Source organism: Chroicocephalus ridibundus, chromosome 1, assembly GCF_963924245.1.
Source record: "Chroicocephalus ridibundus chromosome 1, bChrRid1.1, whole genome shotgun sequence".
NCBI lineage: Eukaryota > Metazoa > Chordata > Aves > Charadriiformes > Laridae > Chroicocephalus > Chroicocephalus ridibundus.
The window spans coordinates 1673722-1691273 of record NC_086284.1 but is presented as its reverse complement, the minus strand read 5'-3'; the positions used below and the strand labels follow the sequence as shown (position 1 = coordinate 1691273).

The 17552-nt window shown below is 43.4% G+C and overlaps 1 protein-coding gene across 1 annotated transcript in view; it reads left to right on the top strand.

The window, feature by feature from the left end:
- TMEM135 (transmembrane protein 135) overlaps positions 1 to 17552 on the top strand; it is a 197047-nt gene that overhangs the window by 65731 nt on the left and 113764 nt on the right. The window contains exon 5 of the mRNA XM_063325297.1: positions 15459 to 15524. Coding sequence (XP_063181367.1) covers positions 15459 to 15524 — 66 coding nt within the window. The remainder of the gene's footprint in view (positions 1 to 15458; positions 15525 to 17552) is intronic.

The following is a 17552-nucleotide window of genomic DNA, read 5'->3' as shown; positions in this document are numbered from 1 at the left end:
AAGATTGTGTATTATCAGCTGTGGCACACTGGTAATAAGATACACACCAAAAAAATAATAATACACATTTATATGTATATAGGAACTTTAAAAACACGGCTGGTGAAAGGGAAGAGAAAGCCTTTGTCCATCTGTATGTTTTCCAGAATTAGCAGTGAGTAAAACCGTTAAAGGAAATGTTAGATTTGTGTAGGCATGGCTTTAATTAATATGAGTCTATGTTCTGTAAGTGTTGTGTTTGTAAAACTTATGAAAGAGCACTATACTGCATTAGGTGATTTATGGCCCAAATAAACGTCAGTTGCTAAGGTAAACTAGTGATGGAAACAGAGTAACTAGGGCAGAAAAGTGAAGAACTAGGGTAAATTGTAAACATTGTAAGAACGGCGATACAATTCTTTCTTTATATCCACCCAAGCAAGTAGAAGTTGGTTTACAATATATTTATTAACAGTCTCAGGCTAATAAAACAACACTTACAGAGCAATTTTGGACACTTTCCAACTCTCGTGTTTTGTGTAGCGACAAGTTAGGCCAGTCGTGGTTGGTTTTTGTTTTTTTTTTGGTTAATAAGGAGGGGGGATAAAAAAGGAATCTGTGTTCCTGGCTCCTTTATAAGGTTGTTAAATGTGCCGTTTGGCGTTTCAGAGCGGTGTTTTGCATTGTGCTCCGTTAGCGCAGACGAAGCGGCCGAAGCGCCGGTTTCAGAAAGGCACCTAATTGCTGCGAACCACTGAGGGGTCCATTCATTCTGCCGCTGGCTGCGGGGCTGCCAGCCACAGAGACTCCAGCCGCTTCTGAGGCCTAATCCCGAGGCACGGCTCCGCGTTTCCGTGGCACTGGCCTTTGGGAAGCTGTGACGGGGTCTGGCGCTTTACGATCGCGCGTCCCCGTGCCTCCCGCCTGTGGCGCGTTGTGGAAATGAGAGCGCGGTGCACGGGAAGAAACTGAGAAAGACCCTCTGTGGTAGGAGTCAGGATAATTAAAAATAAAACTTAAAATGCCACCTCCTTTTTACCTGGGGCAGGGGGGAGGGCTGAAAAGCCTTTTTCGGTTATCAGGGCTCCGGGTTGATTTTTGGAATAGGATTTACTTGCAGTTTGTACTAGCCGTTATAATAATTTAATGGCTAGTTTGATGACAGACCTCTCCCGGCTTGATGACAAACCTTTCCCGTTAGCCTTTTTTGGAGGCTTCTGGTTGATAACTTATTTTTTTAACAGCTGCTGGACCTCTAAACCAAGACTTAACACAGATGAGCATCTGCTGCTTCTTTTGATAAAACCCGTGTTTGAAACAAAAAACCCACGTCTTGCTGCTCTCATTGGAGCTGTTTTATCTGGAGGCTTTTGTGAAACGTTAATTCGTCCTCCCCTCTCTTTCCTGGGGGCGGATGACTGCCATCAGCCAGTTCTCCCGTACAGGCGCTGGTGTCAGTGTGAAACCTGTAACAGAGCTACACCTGGGGAGCACGTTACCGTTGACAGTTCATGCCAGCAATTATTCTGATGTTTTGATCATGCAGTGCCTTTAAATGCCAGCGGAACCCATGAGTTTTAGCAGCTTCATCACCATTTCTTCAGCCGTGTTATGAAAGCTTTCTGAAGTGTGAGCCCAGATGAGACACTACAACAGCCTGATTTACGAGCCCAGTTGATGTTTCTTCACTTATTGGGATTAATTTGCTCATTTGATGGGCAGCACAGCATGTTTTCCGCTCAGTTGATGGTCTGCCGTGCTCTCTAAATTGTTTTCCGTATTGCTAGGTTCCTTCTGCAGTTCCTTCTTCTGTAAGTGTGGTTTATGTACTTTTTCCCCCAGAGGTATGAGCTATTATTTGGCTGCGCTAGCACAGAGGATGTTTAAACGAACACGCTTTGCCCTGCAATCCAGTGCAGTTTATGTAACGGACCTACTCCGTGTATTTGCTACCTTTAAACCTTGCCAGGAATAACTGTACGTTTTGTTCCTCGTCAAAAATCCTCTTCCTTGTTATTTTGTACTTGGATAAAGTCTTTGTTGTGAATCTTAAAATCTGTGTAGTTCCTTTTACCTTCCCTAACACGTTTAACGTAAAGAGAAGGGGTGAATAAAGTGGTCTGGTGAAGGGATTCTGTGGTTTGCCCTCCCCTAAGGTAGGGACCGAGAATTTCAGCTTAAATTTAAACTGGAGTTTAATCCGTCTCCTCATCGCTTTCCCAGTATTGTGGTACAATTGCACATCACTTGGAGTAGCTTAGGACCGTGCTGCGATTTGGTGAATCTAACAGGTGATTTACTGGTGGTGCTTCCTGCCTTATCCTAAGGAAAGCGCAGACTCAGCTGCAGGCTTAAAAATCTCTTGCTGCGTCTTTGCTCTGTGTGACTGTCTTACGTTGTGCCTTGGGACACGCAAATTCCCTATTTTCAAAAAGAATACATCTTATGAACAGAGCAGAGTGTTATGACAGAACATACAAACCTACGTTTAGTGCACCGCCAGACGTTCATCTGCTAATTCTTTAACCGTCCGACTAGTTCTGGCCTACTGCTGCGAAAATGACACCTGAATGCAGCGTTTTCCAAATAACTGTTTTTCAAGGGTTTTTTTAAAAATGAGAATTTAATGGTGTCATCCTTGTGTACAGTAACTGCGTGTTGGACAGCGTAACAAATTTAGATAAATAACGCAAATACATCAGGAATAAAATACTAAATCCAGAGAAGCATTTTGTTCTAGAATCATCTAGTTAGTATGATATGTATGAGATTTGTGCCATGCTTTGGGCTAACATTTCTTCTATTTAATTACATTTTAAAATTTCTGTTAACTTTAACGTGCAAAAAGCTTGTTTCTGAGGCGAGGTTTGGGTGGTTTTGGTGTGGCGTGCAATCACACGCTGTCTTTTCCTCGTGAGCCATGCTCCTTCCCAGAAAAGGATTGAGGGAGTCCTCTGGATTAGCAGCCGCTCAACGTGTTGTTTTAACCGTAACCATTGGTGTGTATTCAAAACTTCTTTAAAACACAGGTTATGAGTTCCACTATGGGCTTTTCTCCGATGGTGTTTGCAAAGTATTTGATAGCTTAGTGTGATTCAGTGTTAGGAAGCTGAGGCGTTTGCCCATTGCTCTTTCCAAATTTGTTGGCTCATATTTTTAAAGCGTATTGGAATTTTGGTTGGTCTGTACGTTTTAAAGGCAATGGATGGAAACAACAAATTCAATATTCTTTATTACTTTAGGAGGTAAATGAAAAGTGGTATTCCGGTTTTGGAGGAGGAATTGCCGTGGTAGTACCATCAGGAGCAGATTTTTAGGACCTCTTGATTTCCACACCCTTGGGAAAGAAGACCACAGTGTGCTTTATTTACTGAAGAATCCTCCATGTTTCAGTTGTCTTGCCTGATACCAGAAAAGAACAACAAAAGCTAGAATCCAGATCTTCTGCATGAACTCTGCATGTTTTACCAATAATCTCATTGTGGTTCTTCCTGCTTTGCTTGTGATTTGCCTTCCAGATTTTAGAGAAAGTGGAGCAGGGGTTTTACAGACCTGGCGTTGATCACATAGCTTTAGTTCCTTCTTTTACCATTACCTATAGCAACCATCCAAATTTTGACGAAGGGCTGATGTCCCGTGAGACAACTGATATACGATAGTAGAAATCAAGTCTCATGTTTTTTGCATGAGAGCGGGCTAAACTTTTTTTTCCCTATATAAAAGCATGCCCAGTTATTGCGAGGGTTACAAAGCTAGTTGGCAACACGTACTAGGTTGTTATACACCAGGCAAGGATTTTTTTTATAGTGTTGAAGTCAATTCATGACAGTAATTTTGGCGATAGCGATGTTGTTGAGCAGGCCTGACTGAAAACCTCTTTGGATGTAGTGTGTTTCAGGACCTGGAAGTTGTAGCCAACTTCATCTCAGGGGGTTTGAGTCTGAGTCTGGCTGATCGATGCCTTGATTTTTAAGGGCATTTTATGAATCCAGCTTGCTAGAGGCACTCTCTTCTGCTTTGACAGTTGTTCTTTGTCCTCCAGTCCTGCTGCTGGGCTGGCTGCAGTCAGTCATCAGTTGGGAGGGTCATAGAACCATAGAACCATAGGGTCAGAAGGGCCCTCTGGAGATCAGCCAGTCCAACCCCCTGCCAGAGCAGGGTCACCCAGAGCAGGTGGCACAGGAACGCCTCCAGGCGGGTTTGGAATGTCTCCAGAGACGGAGACTCCACCACCTCTCTGGGCAGCCTGTGCCAGGGCTCTGCCACCCTCACAGCAAAGAAGTTCCTCCTCATGTTTAGGTGGAACTTCCTATGCTCAAGTTTGTGCCTGTTACCTCTTGTCCTGTCCCCGGGCACCACTGAAAAGAGCCTGGCCCCATCCTCCTGACACCCACCCTTGAAGTATTTATAAGTGTTGAGTTGTTAACCCTCAGTCTTCTTTTTTCCAGACTGAAGAGACCCAAATCCCTCAGCCTTTCTTCATGAGAGAGGTGTCCCAGTCCCCTCAGCATCTTGGTAGCCCTTTGCTGTCCCCTCTCCAGTAGTTCCCTGTCCCTCTGGAACCGGGGAGCTCAGAACTGGACACAGCACTCCAGGTGCGGCCTCACCAAGGCAGAGCAGAGGGGGAGGATGACCTCCCTCCACCTGCTGGCCACACTCTTCTTGATGCAGCCCAGGATGCCATTGGCCTTTTTGGTCACGAGGGCACATTGCTGGCTCATGGTCATCCTGTTGTCCCCCAGGACTCCCAGGTCTCTTTCAGCTGAGCTGCTCTCCAGCAGGTCAGCCCCAACCTGTACTGGTGCATGGGGTTGTTCCTCCCCAGGTGCAGCACCCTACACTTGCCCTGGTTGAATTTCATAAGGTTCCTCTTTGCCCAGATCTCCAGCCTGTCCAGGTCTCTCTGGATGGTGGCATAGCCTTCCGGTCGGTCCAGTTCGCTTCCCTCCATGGAAAACGTTCAAGAGCAGGAAGGAGGAGTGTCTGGCACCTGGCATGACAGAGAGACAGAAGTGAAGTGTTTTAAATTTAGTTATTATCCGTGGGTGAATTCTGCATGTTTTGAAGTTTAGAATTCTTCAGCCACAAAATCAGAGATGGTGAGTTCTCGTAATTTTTGTCTGAGCAGATTGGACAGACTTTGCTACCTTTTGCCGCTGTCTGTTTGCATGGCATTTTCATGGTTATGGGTAGGTGTTACGTCAAAACCTTAATTATTAAAAAGCAGGGCTGGTGGAGTACAGTCGCACTACGGCTTCTGTCAACAGTCTGAGTGTTCGAATAGACGTGGCCCTTGTGATGGTGTATGGAAAGGAGAAGTGCGGCTTCCTTCTGAGATTGGTCTTACGATAAAAGCTTCCTGCCTTTCTTGAAAAGAGAAAACAGTGTGCAGTGTGCTTTGCTGTGGGCCCCGCGCTGCTTGGCGGAGAAGGCTCCTCTCAGACCCTGCAGGTACGGCTGTCGTGCCAATTTTGAAGCAAGATGCTTGGGAAGAAGAAATCTTGCTCGTTCGGTTTATCTGAAGCGGCTGCACTTGCAAACTCTGTAGAGCGTTATGCAGCCTGTAAGTGAAGATTTCTGCTAGTTACTCGTGGGCAAAATAAGAACAGTTTTCTCAAGAACAGGAAGAGGTTGACCAGCGCTTCAGCCAGCTCTCAAAATATTCTTCTAAGCCTTGACATTTTTAGCTCTCCTTAAAAGAAAAAGAAGCTAATTTTTTTAATAATGCAGAATACTGCATTATGGTAGTAATTAGTTACCATTCCCCATATAATCAGTACCAAAACTGACTTTCTGAAATTTCTGGCTGATTGGTTTAAGTGTTTTTAATCAGTTACGATCAGCATCTGATTTATTTTTATTTTTTTTATAGACAACAGCATAAATAGATCGCACCAATTCATTTTTTGTTGGGTTGTCTCCAGCATACACGTACCCTTCGTCGCAAACAATTTAGCTGTTGGCCAGCATCAGGGCAACTTTTCTAGACGGACAAGGGAGGCATTTTTATAAGCTGCACCAAAAGTGAAAGAGCGTTAACCTGTGTCTTCTGTTTCTAATTAGTTTGGAAGGATTGTGTGACGTACGCATGTTTAAACAATACGGTTGGTGAGCGAGTTGAGCGTCTCATCCAAAGTAGATGTAGTCTATAATACTTATTGTTTACAGCACGACGATCGTAAATCACTAGTTGGAAAATGTTTTTTAGATTAGGTTTGTATTAGTTTAACTCATAGCTCTGTGGGTAAATTACAATACATGGAAACAAAACAATTCAGACAAAGACATTTTTGTTCCATTTGCAAATACAGAGAGCTACCACTTAAAATTGCTACCAGTGGGAAACGTAAAAGATGAGGTAATCCCCTAAAGAAAAAGAACTATGGTTGTGAAACACATTAAACATAAATCTTGTAAAGCTCGTAGGGGATGCACTGAGTTGAACCCGCTCAGAGTTCACGCTAACAAGAAATTCTGGTCAATGAAGGCAGATAAAGGAACTGTAAATGTCTGTATTTAAATGAGTCTGGAATTCCAGAACACGTGTTTGGAGAATGTGAAATCAAGCTGTCTAAATATGCGGCTCTCATTAATTTAGTGGTCATAGCGAAACTTAAAAATGTCTATGTTACGAGACCCAAGGCTGCTGGAACAACTTGTTAGTGTCATTGTTTAAATCTCTGCCATTTTCCAGGGGTTAGAGCAGAGAACAGGGATCAAGGGTCTTTGGATTTTGCTCTCTGTTGCCCAGTAACTCACTGAGGAGCCGTGGGACTGTGAAAGCTCACCTCAGTATGCTTTTACTTGTATCGCAGAAGTTGACTTCACACACCTTCTCATCTGTCGGCTTTCTTTCATGGTGATCTTCACCAGTGCTCTTCAGACCAGCAGTACCAGGCACTAACAAAATCACAGCAAGGAGCCCGAGTGGCCAGGCAGAGATGTCATTAAGTCGTTCAACATGGCCAAGTGCAGGGTCCTGCACCTGGACTGGGGAAACCTCCAGTATCAACAAGGGCAAGTGTAGGGTGCTGGAGAGGGGACAGCAAAGGGCTACCAAGATGCTGAGGGGACTGGAACACCTCTCTGAAGAAGAAAGGCTGAGGGATTTGGGTCTCTTCAGTCTGGAAAAAAGATGACTGAGAGGGGATCTTATCAACACTTATAAATACTGAAAGGGTGGGTGTCAGGAGGATGGGGCCAGGCTCTTCTCAGTGGTGCCCGGGGACAGGACAAGGGGTAACGGGCACAAACTTGAGCACAGGAAGTTCCACCTCAACATGAGGAGGAACTTCTTTGCTGTGAGGGTGGCAGAGCCCTGGCACAGGCTGCCCAGAGAGGTGGTGCAGTCTCCGTCTCTGGAGACATTCCAACCCCGCCTGGAGGCGTTCCTGTGCCACCTGCTCTGGGTGACCCTGCTCTGGCACGGGGTTGGAGGAGATGATCTCCAGAGGTCCATTCCAACCCCTGCCATCCTGTGATTCTGTGATATGGGCTGAGGAATGAAGGGACAGAGAGCAGCCCTGCTGAGAAGGACTTGGGGGTATGGATGAAAACTGGACATGAGCTGACAATGTGCTCTTGCAGCCCAGAAAGCCAACCGCATCCTGGGCTGCATCAACAGCAGTGTGGCCAGCAGGGCGAGGGAGGGGATTCTGCCCCTCTGCTCTGCTCTCGTGACACCCTGCCTGGAGTACTGCGTCCGGCCTTGGAGTCCTCAGCGCAGGAAAGATATGGACCTATTGCAGTGAGTCCAGAGGAGGTGATGAAGATGCTCAGAGGGCTGGAGCCCCTCTGCTGTGGGGACAGGCTGAGAGAGCTGGGGATGTTCAGCCTGGAGAAGAGAAGGCTCCGGGGAGACCTTAGAGCCCCTGCCAGTCCCTGAAGGGGCTACAGGAAAGCTGGGGAGGGACTCTTTATGAGAGAGTGTAGTGATAGGACGAGAGGTAATGGTTTCAAACTCAAAGAGAGTAGATTCAGATTGTACATAAGGAAGAAATTCTTTACTCTGAGGTGGTGAAACACTGGCCCAGGTTGCCCGGAGGGGTGGTGGGTGCCCTGTCTCTGGAAACATTCCAGGTCAGGTTGGACGGGGCTCTGAGCAACCTGGTCTAGTTGAAGATGTCCCTGCTCATGGCAGGGAATTTGGACTAGATGGCCTTTAAAAAGACCCCTTCCAACCCAAGTGATTCTATGATTCTCTCGAGTGTTGGAGTCCGGTTACAGCTGTGGGCTCGGGGCAGCGTTGCCCCGTTCATGCTGAAACTCAGTGGCTGCCTCAAGCCAGGGCAGACCGGTTGTTCCTGCGTGTTGTCCCAGTGGTCCCTGGCCAGGTATCAGAAGCGTCCCCCATGGGTCAGTTCCGAATGGAATGGAGGGAGGTGGGAAGCCTTCCTGCTGCAGGGACGGTGCGGGATGGGTGGATGGATGGGTGCACGTGCTCCTCCTCACCATGTTGGAGGTGGAAATCTGAAGAGTTCATGGCCCCCGAGTCCCGGGAGAGCACTGACTACGTGCAAGTGTGCTCGTCTGTTCGTGGGCTGGCCAGAGTGGTCTTTCAGCTCTTATCTTTTATTCTATCTGGCAGCATTACTAATCAAAACCATTGCTGACAGTTGTCATGTGCTTTCTGCAGGCTGGCTTGCAGCTGTTTTCTGGCCTTCCGCTGAGCGGTTGGGAAGGAGGAAGGTGGTAGCTGGCTTCGGCGGATCGTTTCAGCTGCAGGAACCTCTGCTGGGTGCTGGTGGGGGGGCAGCCTTGCCCGCACCTCCCTTCTCCGGCATTTCTGTCAAGGCAGAGGAGATTAAATGGCCCGTTTCTCCAGTTTCCCAGGCTGGCTGTTGGCCTGCTTTGTGGGTAATTCGGTTCATGAGCATTATACTGCCGGATTTTTTATTTTTTTTTTTTCCCCTGGCTTGCTGATATTTAGTTAATTGCAGTGTTGAGCTGTTCAGTCCTTTCTGCAGAGAAAACTGGCAAGAGGTGAAAGTCAGTTACAGGCTGGGACCAGGAATCCCAATTAAATACCAAGCATTTTTTGGGGAGTGGTGGGAGGAAGGAAAAGGAGAAGAACAGGTAGAGAAGAATTCGGGAGGAGAAAAAAAAACTATCATCGCCTTGGAAAAAGTTACAAATACCACAACTGCAGACTACTGGGTTCAGATGAAGATAAACAAATACTAACGCTTTTATTTCATCGTCTTGGCAGCGCACAGTGCGTGATTACTGTTGTGCTTGGTTCGTTCCTTGAGTGTGTGTTCTGCACCTGGAAGTTTTAAAGCTCTTTTCGGGAGAGGCCGAGGTTCCTGAGCTGTTTGGCAGCAAGGGGGTGTTCTCGTGGTGGAGACACAGCGAAGGCAAAATGCAAAGTCCGTCACCACGATGTATATTGTATATTATCTTTTGGGTGTTAGGAAGACCAGGGTAGTCTAGTTAGGTAGAAGGGTAGAGGTAAATTAATTCATAAGAGAGTTCATCAACCCTGAAAGTGCAGAGTTACCGCCGTGGCCAGTGGAATTTGCTAGTGTAATAGAAGTTGCACTGAACTGATCAAATATTTGTATGTAAATTTGGACCTATATTTGCACGACAGATCTGCAGATATTCTGGGGAAGAAGCAAGATGTCAGTCAAAAAGAGCTATCTGTGCTCTTAATTTTGTTACTTTTAATATTTGTTTATTTCTGCTGTGTCAGTGGTGAGTTTCACAAACCCCCGGACACGGAGTTAGACTCAGCCCTGCTCCTGTGCGTCCAGAGCTTCTCCCGCAAGCTGAGGGTTGCCGGGCCTTGTGAACATTGTGGATACTTCCACTCCTTGAGTGCACCTTTATTTCCAGCTAGGGGAGGCGGCAAAACGTGATTTGTACAACAGAATTGTATTACCCTTCAGATAACGGTGCACAAATGCTGTAGAAGTAACCAGAGGAAAGGGAGATCGAACACTACGCTGGGTGTTTGGGACAACGTTTTCTCTGGCTGTTCACGTCCTGAAAGCTGAAAATGGAAAGAAATGAGAGAGGTTTCAGAAAACGGGTGCAAGGCGATCATGAGCTCTCTAAAATATGCTTCGTGGTGGGATTTAAATTGCTTAGTCCTTAAGGACTTCATAGGTAAGTTGCTTTTGTAGAAGGTAAAGGTGAGAAGCGATTGGATCTGCTAATGCCTGAACGGAAAGAGCTTGTGTCTGACAGAGGTCAGGTACATACTGACCCGCTGGTCGCACAAGTAAGGGTCAAACGGTTCGGTAATGAAGGCAGAGACGTTCAGGCTCCTTAAAAAAAGCAAAAGACAGAGGTACGTGAAATTCACACCTGTAAAGTGGAAAGAATGAAATTTTTTTATGGTTTTCCAGAAAATAAGAGTTTAAATATATGTCTCTTTAAAAGCATCAGTTCAGCTTCAGTGCTGTACTTTAACGTATTTTAAATATATTTTTAATTCATAATATATATAGGGTGGCAGTAAATTCTGTGTTGGTATTGTTGTAATTTAATCAAAAGCTGTAACAACAAACGAGCTCATCAGTTAAGTTAAATCTGTCGTCTGCAGGGAGGCTTAGATGGAGGGGGTTGCCTTGCACTGGAAACTTTGTGGTCAGAAATTCGGAAAAAAAATTGATTTCAGAAACATCCTCTACATTTTCCGATGCATTTTTGCTTCTGAATCTCCCCAAATCCCTCTCTTTTTTACAGCCCTCGTGCTTGTCTCCAAAAGCTCTGTGGCGGTTAGCTAATAAGGGCTATAACAATAGTGCATTTGCAATACGTAATAAAGCTGGAAAATGTTATTGATGATTTCGGATAGACTGTCAAGAACATTTTTTTAACGTGATTTGGTTTTCATGAAGAAACACAAATTTCACAGGCCAGAGCTGTCAGCCAGCTATTGTAGCCAAGATCAGCAAACTTAATAGGAGTGAAAAAAGTCTTTTGTTGTATTCCATCCATTTTTATTTGTATAGCAAATCGCACAATTTTCATTTTAATTAAATCTGTAAATCGCTGTGAACGACTTCCAAAGATCTGTGCCTCTGAGGACATATCTTTAAAAAGAATTATTTTATTTTTAAATGCATATTTAGAAGTAGATGCCAAAATTTCTTAGATGATTAAAAAACATGCATTTCTAAATTAATTAATTTGCCTGAAAAGTTCCCTCCAGTGCTTGCATTTGAAGTTTTGGCTTCGGTAAAACAGTAACTATTTTGATGACGTATTATAAGACCGTTTTATTTTTGTGAATACCTAGAAGACTCAAAACATCTGGAATCTAGAGTACTGTTTTCCTTGCTGTTTTTCCTACAATTTCCATCAATAACGCGCAATTATTTTCCACTTTAGTTCTGGTTCATACAAGTGGTTTCTCCTTTTTTTTTTTTTTTTTTTTTTAAACCCACTTGCAAGGAATTTGACCAGAAGCTTCTGCTCTCTTGGAGGGGGAGCAGTTGGTCATCTTTGTCGGGAGATGCCGTTAGAGCTGGCCCGGCGTTGCCGAGCGGTAAGAGCCACGGGGCTGCCGTTTCACCTCACGGGTAATGTAACACCGTAGGCATTCCTTACAACGAAGAACGATTCTGGGATTCAGTAACTATCAGCTTGGCAACACATTGATTTCACACTGAGATCACTGAAACCATCTGTTGAGAATTTGCTTTCTTATGGACCTCTGGCTCGCAGCTCCGCATAGAAGCATCTAAAGTCGTTGCCTGAGCCTGTAATGACTCTTATTTAAGGCTTATTCACAGTGAATTGAATGCAGATAAATCTTAAATTTTTACGGCCTCATAAAAAATCTGATTATAATGAAATATTTAATGCGAACAGAGGCAGGAGCGGTTAAAAATGATCTAAACTCCTAGCCGGCGGTTTCTTTGGGAGCACTGTTATTATTTCTTAAACGGACAGTCTTGCTTTTTTCATCAGTTATCCTGACAGAATGGTCACTATTTCCAATCAGTTGTATTTCAGAGTCACACTTACTCATCCTAACAGAAAATACAAGAGTATTCTAATATTTTCAGCATTTAACAATTTAATTAATTTATGCTGTATTTTTAAATTAGGAAGCAATCATTTTAATTGTATGTAAAAACTTGCCATTCAGCGGACAAATGCCTAGTATAAATAGATGCAAGAATTTTAGAGGCTGTTTGAAGGATTGGAAAGGGCTGACAGTACAGCCAGGTAATTAAACTCATTCCAAATGGTGTGTAACTACGGGTGTCTCTGCTCCAGGAGGCTGTGAATTGTGAACCAGAGGAGCCGTGACAACTGTCCGGTGGGGACAGAAGGGCAGTTTTGACCTGATGCCTAACAATTTGCTGAATTTTTCCAATAGAAATCTATTGCTGAAGAAGTCCAAGAAATTATTTTATTAGGTAGCCTGTGTTGAAGGATAGATAAATTTGTGACAGATGTGACATGCATTTGTGACATGCATGTCTGCATGTTTTTATGATATTTAATCCAATTAAACAAACAAATTTCCCGATTCAGTATACTCAATATTTAAAAAAATATGAATTGAAGTTGCGGTGTGTGTGTGTTCAATGGATTTAGACTTAACCAATATTGTACTAATAGCTTTGCTAGATTTGAAACTAAACCCCAAGAATATACCGGGCAAGACGTGTTCAGTAACCTGGATTTTTAGTCAGAGTGGCTTTGTTGTCTTGTGGGGATCCTTTTTCTGTCAGCAAGGTATTATCACACAGGGAATTTCAGAGCGTGTATGAGCTGGGTGAGCATCTTGTTCTTTTTTCATTACTGTTGTGGGATTCTTCATTCATGCAGCTGTTTTTGCCCTGTTCATTGTGGAGCACTAAGTATGATGGAGTTTGTCTTTAACGTTTCTAAATATTAGAGGTTTTTTGGTAAATTTATATTTTAGATTTCTGCACCCCTGTGCTTATTCCACCGTAGTCAGCCTGTACAGCCTGAATGCCAGCAGGGCGCTCTGTTTCGGGATTTCGGTGGGGCTTGGCTTGTCACGGCTAGACGCCACAGAAGAAAGGGTGGCCTTCCACCTGGCTGGCACGGAGCGTTTCCACCACTTACGGAGAATTTGGGGAACTGGGCCGTGCTTCTTTGGGAAGCACAAGGAATTTACAGGTCATCTGCAGATTGCATTTTTTCACAGACTTGTCACTGAAATAGTGGAACAGGTAGTTGGACCTCCATCCTTAGAGATGCCGGAACCCTGTGTGAACAAACCATGGGCAACCTGCTCCAAGGGGCCCCGAGTGGGACCAGATGACCCAGGTGGTCTCTGCCAAATGATTCCATTTGTGCCTGCATTTGCGGGAGAGAAAGGAAAATGATGGAAATTGAAGGCAATGTGGGAGTTTGTCCAAAACAGAAGTGTTACAGTTAAATTCAGATTTTGAGACTGGCCAAATTTTCCTAGCCTGATGCCTGATAACTTTCATCTTTAGTCTGTGTGATGCTACAGTTCTGTGAAGGTGTCAAAGAAATTTCTAAATGGTTTCATCTGCTTCTTCTTCCGTGTAGGACGTTGCCTTGGTAGAATCCCAACATGTTGTTCACACTTCATTTTCTTTGTAGAAAGGATACAAACTTGGTGTTTTCTGCTAATGCCCACCTCCTTCACCTTACGTTGCACCAACAGTAAGCTGGGGTCTGATTACTCTTTTGAAAGATGAACTTCTTTAAACATTCTCTTGCATTTTACATACCTAAAAACCCAATGACTTTTTCTTCAGCCTTGTCATTGTCAGTGCATGAATAGGTGGCCTCATGCCCCCCATGCTGTTTGGGTGGGACGCCGTGATTGCAGGGCTAATCTTCTTAGTGATGCTCGGCACATGAAGAGTGGCGCCCGTAGGAGGACGTCTGTGGTGCTGGATTTGCTGTTCTGTGGGTTTTTTACCTTGTTTCTGAATGGTGTTGACATCTGGCATTAACGGCGTGAGTACAAGTGTATTAAGAGAGATCTTTTACTGGTAGATGTGAAAAGAGTCGCACACACCAGTGGTTTTCAAAAGAAACAACAGCAGCTTAGCCCTATTGACAGAATGCTCAATTCGGTCGAAACATCCTTAAAAATGTGGGTGAAAAAAACCAATTTTGGGAAATACAAAAGGTTGTATGAGGTTCACTTCATGTCTCAAAGAAGAAAGGTTCGAGAAGAATCATCGCACTTGGGCATTGCCCTGCATCGTCGCGGGTGTAAATGAAGTAATGCGTTTTTACGTCCAGTGTTCTGGAGCCCACACACTCACTCACAGATGGCGGGGGGGACATAAGGCAGTGAAAAGCTCTTTTATAAAATTCTTTTCTGCAGGAAATTATTTAGAAAAGGGTGAACCCCACTTAATCTGTGTTTTGGAAGACTGAGGAATTAATTTCAGGAGATGTGTTTGATATTCCGTTTGTTGGCTTGCGGCCATGTAAGCATTGAGCTACTTATTTTCTAAATCACTGTTTAGAAAGACAATCAGCTACTGCGACTACTTTTATTTGTAAACTTTCTAAACGTTTTTTCAAACAGCCTGATAATTACTTTTTAGCACAGATCCTTAAATGTTAGAATATTTTGGTTTTTTTTATTAGAACCAGATATTAAAAACATGTTTTGTTGCAGTTGAAATTGAAACCGGCTTCACTACTTGCTATGGAAACAAGGCTTTAAAACAAATCTGTTCTCGTGCGTGCTGCTGTGCCAATCCGTGTTTTTATGTAAGCAGTGAATTTTTTTCATGCCTTTTTGCAACCGGCTTCTAGAAAGAAATGTGTTGTGGCCTATGCTTTCTTTGTGTTATAGCCTGAATGAAGAGTCAGTAATGTATGGTTATGTCAGAAGTATGTGCTAATTGTCCCGCTGGACTAAAGAAAGGGTGGGACAAGTAACGCAGAAAGGTATGCAACCTAACTAAAGATTAACCTAATTAAAGATTTCCCCGAAGCTGGGTTCCCTGTCATTTGCAGAGGAGAACGCTGTGTTTTGTAATGCCTCCGTTATTAAGAATCAGGAGGGGCTCAGGTGCTTTTAGGAAAAGAGTTGCCTCATACTCTTCTCTTTGGTACGTGTTTGTTAATTTACGTGTATAATATTAAACAGCAGTTTTTAAAATTAATGAGTCTCCTGAGTTGTAAAATACCATATAGCTATTTTTTCCCCTTAGTATCACACTTTATACCCGACAGCCTGTGGCAGACCATTGTATGGGGCTGACCGTCCCTGGCCTGTGTAACGGCTGCCGTGCGCGGGAGGCACCGCGCCGTGTTTAGGTGGTCACTTGCGCTGACACCAAACTCCTCGACACACCTCTCGCCTTGCCATAAACCTTCGCCAGGCCTGTGCCGACTGTTCTGAACAACTTACTGAAGCGATTCAGTTGTAAAATAGGCGCTAAAGGTTGCTGACGCTTTATAAATGTTATAAAAGTTGAAACAAATCTCCATGACCTGGGTTGTCTGGTTTTTAAATAAGTAATTTCTCTGCGTGTTTCTCGTTGCAGGCCACAGAAACGTTGTTCCGAATGGCAGTAGCAAGAGGAGCTATTACACCTTTAAGACATGGAGAAGTAAGGCTAAATGTATCTTTTTTTCTTTTTTGCACACGTGGCATAATGTTTTATTAATGTAATGGTTTATAAATTCCTGGGAGACATATTGTCTTCAGGGACGTGGGGAAGGCTGGGCTGTGTGTAGCTTACATACCTGCGCCGCAGTTTTTTTTAAAGGAGAACAAGAATTGGAATCCTGCCCAGATCAAGTATTTTTCAAAAAACACTCTGTTTTTCTCTTTGCCTGAATTGTAAATTAGCCTTATAATAGAAGTGAGTCACAAGAATGTCCTTTCGGCCGGGTAATTTTTCACTTGATTTTGCTAATGAAAAATTGGAGAAACTAGAGAAATTCATCTGAGATTGATCGTTGTTATTGGGTAGCTGTGGAGAGGTTACTTCGTCCTTTGTCCGTTCCTTTCAAGGAATTAGTAACTTCAGGTAGTATATGGAGTATTAATACATTAATTATTCTGAAGAGGATAAATATATTTGAATATTATGTTGCTCATACTTGCTTCTGTCGATGGTGGACATTTGTCTCCTCCTTTGTGTGGTTTTATGTCAGGAAAACATTATTCTGAACATTGCTGATTGAATATCTCCGATATCAGGTGGTGGAATTTCATGAGTTGAATTTCTTGAGGTTGAATTTCATTTAAAAAAACCAAAGTACAGTTCGTCATGGCCGTGGAAATAAGAACTGACCAGGGCGTTGCCGCAGCTGGATGTACAGTATGTAGGGTTTTAAATGGAGAAACCTCTGTGTTTTTTCATGACAGTCTGATTTTCATCAAATTCTTAGGTAACTTTGTGAAAAATTCATATAGTGGACACAGCATTCAGTCTGGAATCTAGACCTAGACATACCCTGGAATCCCAGCTGTGCTGTAAAATGTTCCTTATGCTGATGAAGTTGCCTTAATTTCTCTTTTGGAGTGAAGTAATCGTCTTTGCACCAGTGTCTGAAGATGGACCTGAGATTTCCTGCCCTGCCATTTTCCATAGTTTTAGCTTTTCTCTTACACTTTTTATGTACTGCTCTTCATTCTTTTCTGCAGAAGAGTGTAATGCAATTTCCAGAAGTCTTAGTTATGGAATATGCGCGACTCTTCCAAATTCTGTTTAGGTTATTTCAGTGAAGCGTACTAAGTTTTCCGTGTTTCAGTGACCGTGTTGCTCAGAGAGTTTGTGGAATCTCCATCCTTGCAGTTAACCGGTGAATGGCACGAATTGTGGAAAAATCAAATGATATATTTTTTTAAAGCGTGACTAATTGTACCATGCAGAGCGAAATACTGGGACGATTACAGGCATAATGATCTCTCTTGTGAACGATATTAGTAATTCACTATCTGATACATCTTATGTTGAGCCAGTTCAACTCACTGATGTGGTAGAAAGAGTTCCATTTTTTTTTTTTCTTCTTCAGACATTCCCTCTGATCTTTTTATCACTTAAACCGCCTCAAGGGCTAGAGAGAACCAGATGAGAAAGCAGCAAGATAAGTGGTGAGAGGATGTAGCCATGGCTAGCAAGAGAGGAACTGGGTGAAAGTACGTCTGTTTGATGACGGTGAACTTTACGTTGGCGTACTGTGTCCTGTGACACTGTTCTGAGGTATTCCTTGGGCTTCAGTGGACATGCAGTTAATGCTAAGCTAGATAATTTATAGATAAAACATGTGAGAATTGTCCAGAGTTGGCTTTTTATGTAAGAAGGCAGTGGGAGAAAAAAAATACCTTTATTTCCTCTTATATTTTTATCAGGCTATACTCAGGGGGGAAGAAGCATTTTCACTCAAGGAAGATCTTTTCATTAAATCCCATTGTGAAATTATAATTTATTTAGTCTGAAAATGAGGAATGACGTTTATCAAATGAAATTAATTTTTCCAGAAGAAACATAATTATCAAGAGTCGTATTAAAATTTTTTTTAGCTCTTCCAAGAAGTTGCTAAATGTTTGCAGAGTGCGTAAGTAGAAAGGGAGCCAGAAAAAAATTGAATATGAACTAAAGTTGACTGTATTCTGTTTGAGAAGCGCG